An 8,044-nucleotide genomic window follows, 5' to 3' on the forward strand; every position below is an offset into this window, starting at 1 on the left:
TATACTTATATGTAAATATAGACTTGTATATACTTGTATACTTATATGCATTTATATATATATATATATATATATATATATAAAATATATATATATATTATGTATGTGCATGCAAAAAAGAACTCACGACCGTCTTTCTTTTTCTGGTTGTCTCCTTTTTACCTCGCGGGCGCAGCCGCACTTCTGCTGTATCTACAGCTTCACTTTGAAGCACATGTGATTCTTGCTGCCCCATCTTAACAATCAAATATTATATTTAATAACCAGAAGGAGACACACAAAGGAGACATATAAATTCAGCACTTGGTGGCGCTGCTGCTGCTGCTGCTGCTGCGGATGCTGCTGCTGCTGCTGGTACCGCTGCTGCTGTTGCTGTTGCTGGTGATGCTGGTGTTGCCGTTGAAAGAAGGGAGACTTAAAGAAATCTGGCTCGTGCTGCTGCTGCTGCTGCTGCTGCGGATGCTGCTGCTCGTACGGAAGATGACGCATGCACCGATGCTGCTACTGCTGCTCTCTCCGAAGCAGCTCCTTCTGTTTCTAATGCTGCTGCTTCTGCTGCTGCTTCTTTAAGTTGAACCTGATGCTAGTGCCGCTGCTGCTGCGCTGCTGCTGCTGCTGTGTTAGCTGCTGCCGGTGGTAAAGCTGCTGCTGTTAATGTAGGTGCTGCTGCTGCTGCTGTTGCTGTTGCTGCTGATAAGGTTTCGTGTGTGTGATGCAGTAGCTGATAGTAGATGATGTGCCCTGGGGTCAGAGTCCTCAGTGTTTGCTGCCGCCGCAGCAGCAGCAGCAACAGCAACAGCAGCTGAAGCTGCTGCTGCTTCTGCTGCTGCTGCCGCGGCCAGTGTTCCTGTTGCAGTTGTTGATCCTTCTCGTGCTGCGTGAGCAACTGAAGGCGTCTGTGGTCAACTGCTACTGCTGCTGCTGCTGCTGCTGCTGCTCCTGGGTTTGCTGCTTCTGTTGCTTCGGCTGCAGCTGCCTCAGTCTCGCGGGGGCCCTGAACTTTCTTTGCTTTCGCCAGCCCCAATAAAACAAAATATAATTTAAATGACTAAATTAAATTAAATCCAACGAAGGAGAAGCAAGAAAAGCAGCAGCAACAATCAAAGAGCAGAAGAATCGAGGCATTGCTGCTGCACCGACATGCCTAAACCCTAAACCCTAAACCCTAAACCCTAAACCCTGGGCTGTAAACATTAACACCTGTACATGAATGACCTGCAAATGACTTTAAATAGAACTTCCAAGCGAATGTGAGAGCAAAACAAGGCAGATCTTCTTGCATGTACACGTCACAGACGAGGGGCCCCCGTTGCTGCTGCTGCATCTCCTGCTGCTGCTGCTGCTGCTGTTGTTGTTCTGTCTGCGTTGCGTTTCCTCTGCTGCAGCATCTGTCTTTGTTCAACTAAGGACATCCTTAAAGGATAAACAAATCCCGTAATACGGACAAAACAAATACATGCAACGCAGCAACAGCAGCAGCAGCAACAGCAGCAGCAGCAACAGCAGCAGCAGCAGCAGCTCCAGCTGCTGAAGTCCAGCAGCAACAAAAGACAGGCAGGTGTCTAAGGGTTCTTCTTCTTGTACAGGGAAACGACACCACTGAAGAAGCAAAACTCAGAGCAGCAAATACAGCAGCTAGAGTACTTCCTCTTGCTGCCTGTCTCTTCTGTCTCTGCTGCTGCAGGTGTCTCCTCTCAGGTTTTCTCTCTATGGGTCAAAGCACGGCACAAACTGAGGGGGAACCCCCCGCAGCAGCAGCAGCAGCAGCAGCAGCAGCAGCTGAGAAGCTCCCCTTGCTGCTGTTGGTTGTGTCTCCTGCTGCAGCAGCGGAGGTGGCCCCGTGGGGAGGCAACGCGCTGCTGCGTCAGGTAGCGCAGCAGCTGCTGCAGCAACTTGGATCTGTCCCTGTGCAGGAGACAGCAGAAGAGACACTTGAAGCAACAAGAGATGAGGAGACAGTACGCCTCACCTCGTGGCGCTGTTCTATCCGCAACAAATACTACTCAGCCCCTATAAGGGCTGTTATGCTGCAGCTGCCGCTGCAGCAGCAAGAGCAGCAGCAGCAGCAGCCTCAGCCGAAGCAGCCCCAGCTGCAGCAGCTGCATCAGCAGCAGGAGGAGGAGCAGTGTGCAGCAGCAAAGCCTGCGAGTGAGGCGTGCTCTGCTGCAGCAGAAGAGACACCTTTGAGAAAGAAGGAGACACTTGAGGCTGCGGAGACACCTGAGAAGTGCCGCCTTCCTGCTGAAGCAGTTGTGTTTATTTGCAGCAAACAAGAAAGAGATAAGCTGCTCGCAACCAGGCGTCTTGCAGAGGCAGAGGACGAGGACAGACACCCCAACAGCAGCAGACTGCTGCTGCCGCTGCACTGCATGCGCAACTGGCCCGTTGCCAAGCAGCAGCAGCAGCAGCAGCAGCAAGAGCAGCAGGAGATGAGAGAGGGGGAAGAGACAGGGGACACGGATGATTGGTGGGTTCGAGATGTCCCTCTTAAATTCATAGTGTTCATACACTGCAGCACCAGCAGCTACAGCAGCAGCTGGGGCTGCAGCAGATGCAGCAGAGGTTCTGCTGTCTTAGCAGGCAACGGGGAGACTGAAGTTTGGCTGTTCCTGAAGGATGTGTTTATAGAGGGTGTCGAGCTTTGTCTCAACACCAAAGAGGCAGCAGCTGCTTCTTCTGATGCTGCTGCTGCTGCTGCTGCTGTGCCGGAGCGGCAGCAGCAGCGGCTGCGCGCTGTAGCTGAGGCGCTGCAGTGTCACATGTGGCCAGGCCTAACGAAGTGCAGCTCTAATATAACCAGCAGCAGCAGCAACAGCAACAGCAACAACAGTTGCAGCAGCAGCAACGGCAGCAGCAGCAACAGCACCAGCATGAAGAGAGGAGAGCAGCAGTCAGAGCAGCAACAGGGGGTTGACACGTCTGCTGCTGCTTCTACTGCTGGTGCTGCTGCAGGCGTTCGTGAGCGGCCTCGAGAGGGGCCCGCTGTCCCTAAAGCAGCACCAGCAGCAGCAGCATCAGCATCAGCGTCAGCAACAACAACAGCAGCAACAGAAGCAGAGATGGAGGAGTGGGAGTCTCTTGCTGCAGCAATGATGCAGCTGAAGCACAGCGGATCTTCTGTCTCCTCTCAAAGTCGGAGGCATAAGGCTATGTATCTTGCTTCGCAGTTAGCTGCCCTCAGCCGCTGTGATGATGAATAGCTGCTGCTGCTGATGCTGCTGCTGCTTGTGCTGCTGCTGCTGATGCTGCTGGTGTGCTGATGCTGCTGCTGCTGCTGCCAGTTAGCGGCAGCAGAAACAGCAGCAGCAGATACAACAGCAGCAGAAGCAGCAGCAGCAAGAACAGCTGCAGCAGCAACACAAACAACAGGATCCGCAACAAGAGCAGCAGCAGCAGCAGCAGCAGCAGCAGCAGCCTGCTTGGGTATAATAGAGGGTCTTATTGTTTTTTATGTGTCTCCTTCTTTACCCTTTCTCTAATTGCTGCAGAGAGAAGCGCAGCTGAATGCTTCATTTGTCTCTTTTCTAAGGAATACACCGCCTCAACAAACAAACACTGTTAACAAACATTGTTAAGAAAATAACTCTTTTTAAACAAACATTGTTAAGAAAATAACTCTTTTTAAGCAAACATTGTTAAGAACCTAACTCCTTTTAAACAAACAAGCAATATTAATAAACTAACAACTCTTTTCAAGCAAACAAACATTGTTAAGAAAACAACAACTCATTTTAAACAGACAAACGTTGTTAATAAAGCATCTCCCCTTAAACAAACAAACATTGTCAAGAAAATAACTCACCTGAAGCAAACAAACATTGTTATTAGAATAACAACTCATTTAGAGAAACAAACATTGCTAAGAAATTAACTCAAAGCATACTTAAACTGCTGCTAACAAATGACCCCTCTTGCTTCCTCTCTTGGATGTTTTTGTGTAAAGATACATATATATACTCATCAATATAAATGTATAAATATATGTATATATATATATGTATATATATATATACATATATATATATATATTATATGTATTATGCATGTATATATATTGGATCTATATAGCTGTTTAAACTCATCCAGATACTTGCATATATATATGCATAAATATTAATACGCATATAATATACGCCTATATATATATATATATATATATATATATATATATATATACTGTGCGTGTGTGGATATGAGTACACTCATGGATGTAATATATATATATTCACTACAGTTAAATATTAACTATTAAATTTGATATATATATATATATATATATATATATATTTATACACATATGTATACACATATACATATACATATACATATACATATACATATACATATACATATACATATACATATACATATATATATATATATATGTAGATGCATATATATTATATTTTGTTATAAGTGCGTAAAAGTTAGTTAAGTTGTTGCCTAATACCTCCTTCATTGCCTCATACACCAGCGCTTAATAGACATTGAATAAACAGCAACAAATAAAATATTGTTAATCTTTGCTGTTTACTATCTCTAATTAAAAAGAAATATACTCAGCATCTGTAAACGGGTGTACTACCACCTACAAGGGGCCCCCTTTACGCGGGGGCCCCAGGGGGGCCCCCAGGGGCCCCTCTTCTGGGGGCCCCTGGGGGCCCCACAGTGCTATCCTCAGTGGAGTAAGTATTAGGGGCCCCCATTGAGTTAGAGTGTTTTTGTTTGTTTTCTTTGTTATGTTTTTAAAGGTTAATGAAGACGAAGGAGAGTTATTGAGGCCTCTCTGTCTGTCTGTGTATATATACTTTTTGTCTCTGCTGTCTTTTCGTGTTGTTAATGTTGTCTCCGATGCTACGCTTCACCCTCTACTACTGATATGGGGGCCCCTCTCCGCTGCATCCTTCGAGGCTGCCGCTGCACGCGGGGGCCCCCCGCCTACAACTCAGCAGCTGGGGGGGGGCCCCGGGGGCCCCCTACTGCCTCCTCTTGGTCTTGCGCCGTCATACCCAAGACAGCACCCAATGCTGCAGCAACAACTCCAGCATCAGCTTCAACGACAGCAGCAACTACTGCCGGAGCAGCAACTGCAGCAGCAGCAGCAAGACCAGGTGCAGCAGCAGCAGCAGCAGCACCAACAAGGCGGTCCCAGCTGCGCTTTTGCTGCTCTCAAGTTTCTTATTCTACCTACACCAACCCCACCCATGCAACACAATCGGGTTGTGGGCTCGCAGTGCCTTCTGCTGCTGCTGCAACTCCTGCAGCAGCCGCTGCTGCAACTCCTGCAGCAGCCGCTGCTGCAACTCCTGCAGCAGCCGCTGCTGCTGCAGCAAAGGCAGCAGCAGTAGTAGCAACTGCAGCAGAGGAGGAAGCGGCAGCAGCAAAGGCTGTAGCAGCAGCCGGCGTACTAACGGAACCATCGGCAGCAAGGTCACCCCCATTATCCGCAGCAGCAACAGCAGCAGTAGCAGCAGCAGCAGCAGCAGCAGCAGCAACGCAGGCAGCAAACGAGGCAGCAACGCTCGACGGGCCAGCGCTTCCCTTATCAGCCGTTGGAGCAAGTGGTGCAGCAGAAGCAACGGCAGCAGCCTTAGCAGCAGAAGCAGCAGCAGCAGCGGCAGAAGCGGCAGCAGCAGCAACAGCAGCAGAGGCAACAGCGCGGCAGCTGTCAGCTCTGTGGGGCTTCCCCCCTAAGCCCCCCCATATACCGCAGAGTGTATGGACAGGTCTGCTGCGGGGGCTGCACCTGACCCCTTCGAATCCCGTAGGCATTGCTGCTGCTCTGCTGCGGCACTTCTTTCAGCAGCAGCAGCAGCTGCTGCTGCAGCAGCACGCCTACTTCAGCCCCCACTACCCACCCGCTTATCATACGGAGCTGAAGCAACAGCAGCAGCAACAACAACAGCAGCAACAGCCGCAGCAAGGGCTACAGCGACAGCAGCAGCACGTGCACCAACGCAAGCACCAGCAACCGCAGCAGCAGCAGCAGCAGCAACAGCAGCAGCAGCAGCAGCGGGGGGGGTTCGTGTATTTGGACAGGCTGAGCCCCATTGTGTCTATACAGGAAAACTTTGATAGTCTCCTCATTCCCTCTTCTCATTGCAGCCGCAGCACCAGCGACACTTTTTATCTAAGCCCCAACTTCACCCTCTCTCATCAGCAACTCGCAGCACTGCAACAGCGGCAGCAATGCAGCAGCAGCAGCCGCAGCAGCAGCAGCAACGACAGCAGCAACAGCAGCTCCGCAAACAGCAGCAGCACAAGCAGCCCCGACAGCAACTGCAGCAGCAGCAGCCCCTACAACCCCAACAGCAACAGCAACAACAACAACAACAACAACAACAACAACAACAGCAGCAGCAGCAGCAGCAGCAGGCAGCTGCTGCTGCGTACGCATGGGACTGCTCACCAAGCGCGTTTGCTGAGCCTTGGGGTGCAGCAGGCGTTGTGGTGTGGGGCTGTAGCTCGAAGAGACAGATCAGACAAGACTCACTTCCCTGTCTTTCACCAAGGAGACAGTATTTGCATCTTCGCCCCGGGGCCCTCCTCCTCCTGCTGCGGAAAGGAGACACCTCAGCAGCAGCACGAACAGCAAAACGAAAGCAACCAAACGCACTCCCTCTCTCTACGCCTCCTGCAGACGCAACACCAAGCTGTTCTTAAAGCCGTAGCGATCGCCAAACAAATCCAGCAAGAGCAGCAACAGCAGCAGCAGCAGCAGCAGCAGCAGGTGCAGCAGCAGCAGGATTTGCATGCGTCTCTGGATAAGGCTGCGCGTGCAGCGGGTTTGTGCGTAAGAGATATTTTTTGTCTTTGTTCGTTTGTCTGCTTCAATGATAAAAACCCCCACCGCAACAATGCCGTCGTGCTGCAGCTGCAAGTCACTCTAGAAAAACTAATTCGCTTCTTGTGGGCCCACAAAACCCAAACAGAACCTCACCCTCAAAGTAGCAGCAGCAGCAGCAGCAGCAGCAGCAGCAGCAGCGATGTTGAGTTGCGGTGGGTGTACGATGCTGAGTTTCCTTTTACTCATCCCTCTTTGGAGCTCGAAGTTTTGCATGACGGACAATGGCTAGAAGTGTTGGGTGCAGGCGAAATAAAGCCCCAAATCATTGCTGCTGCATGCGCCGAGCAACAGCAGCAGCAGCAGCAGCAGCAACAGCAGCAGAAGCAGCCGAGGGGTATGGCAAGGCAGCAGGATGTAGCGCAGTGGCAGCAGCAAGAGGAGGAGCAGCAGAAGCAGCGGATGGTGCTGCAGCAACTGCCTGCAGGATTTGTGGGGAGTGCGTTGCATGCAGAAAGTAGGGGCTGGGCATGCGGTTTGGGGCTTGAAAGACTGTGCATGCTGCTGTTCTCTCTAAAAGATATTCGTCTCCTTTGGTCTCAGGATCTGCGCTTTACGCAGCAATTCACTCAGGGTAAAGTTTGTCCTTTCGTGCCCTTTTCAAATATGCCGCCTGTTTATAAAGACATTTCTTTCTGGCTTCTGACTCAAAACCCCCGCAGCAGCAGCAGCAGCAGCAGCAACAGCAGCAACAGCAGCAGCAGCAGCAGAGACAGCAGCAACAGCAGCAGCAACAGGAGCAGCAACAGCAACTCTGGATTGAAGGAGTTTGATTTGAATTCATTTAAAGAGTTGTGTAGGGATGTGGGGGGCAATTTAATCGAAAGTGTGCAGCTTCAAGACAGCTTTATACACCCCGTCTCAATGCAAAAAAGCCTTTGTCTCCGCATCACTTATAAGGCCCCAGACCGCACCCTCACACACACTGAAGTAAATGCGCTCCAGGAGAAACTCTGCGCGCTGCTGCAGCAAACTTTTAACGTGCAGCTGAGGTAGCAACCAAGTGTACATACACCCCAACAACCAAACAATACCCCCCAAAATACCCGCATAAACACGCCCCTCAAACAGTGTACAGACACTTCAATACGACCCCCTCTTCATTGCTTCTCTCATACAAACGCGCATTATGCGGGGGGTTGGGAGTGGCCGGACTGAGGTTTTGCTGGGCTATGCGAGTTATATATATATATATATATA

General features: G+C 50.2%; 2 protein-coding genes across 2 annotated transcripts; both read left to right on the forward strand.

The window, feature by feature from the left end:
• Positions 1–1,709: 1,709 nt before the first annotated feature.
• On the forward strand, positions 1,710–3,200 carry EAH_00058770 (hypothetical protein, conserved; the record flags this gene model as incomplete). Its single annotated transcript, XM_013393635.1, has 1 exon — positions 1,710–3,200. The coding sequence occupies one exon, from the start codon at positions 1,710–1,712 to the stop codon at positions 3,198–3,200; it is 1,491 nt and encodes a 496-aa protein (XP_013249089.1).
• Positions 3,201–4,879: 1,679 nt separating this feature from the next.
• Positions 4,880–7,840, forward strand: EAH_00058780 (hypothetical protein, conserved; the record flags this gene model as incomplete). The annotated part of the gene is made up of 1 exon (XM_013393636.1): positions 4,880–7,840. The coding sequence occupies one exon, from the start codon at positions 4,880–4,882 to the stop codon at positions 7,838–7,840; it is 2,961 nt and encodes a 986-aa protein (XP_013249090.1).
• Positions 7,841–8,044: the final 204 nt, after the last annotated feature.

The sequence above is a fragment of the Eimeria acervulina genome, genomic scaffold (assembly GCF_000499425.1).
Source record: "Eimeria acervulina Houghton genomic scaffold, Eah_scaff1347, whole genome shotgun sequence".
NCBI lineage: Eukaryota > Apicomplexa > Conoidasida > Eucoccidiorida > Eimeriidae > Eimeria > Eimeria acervulina.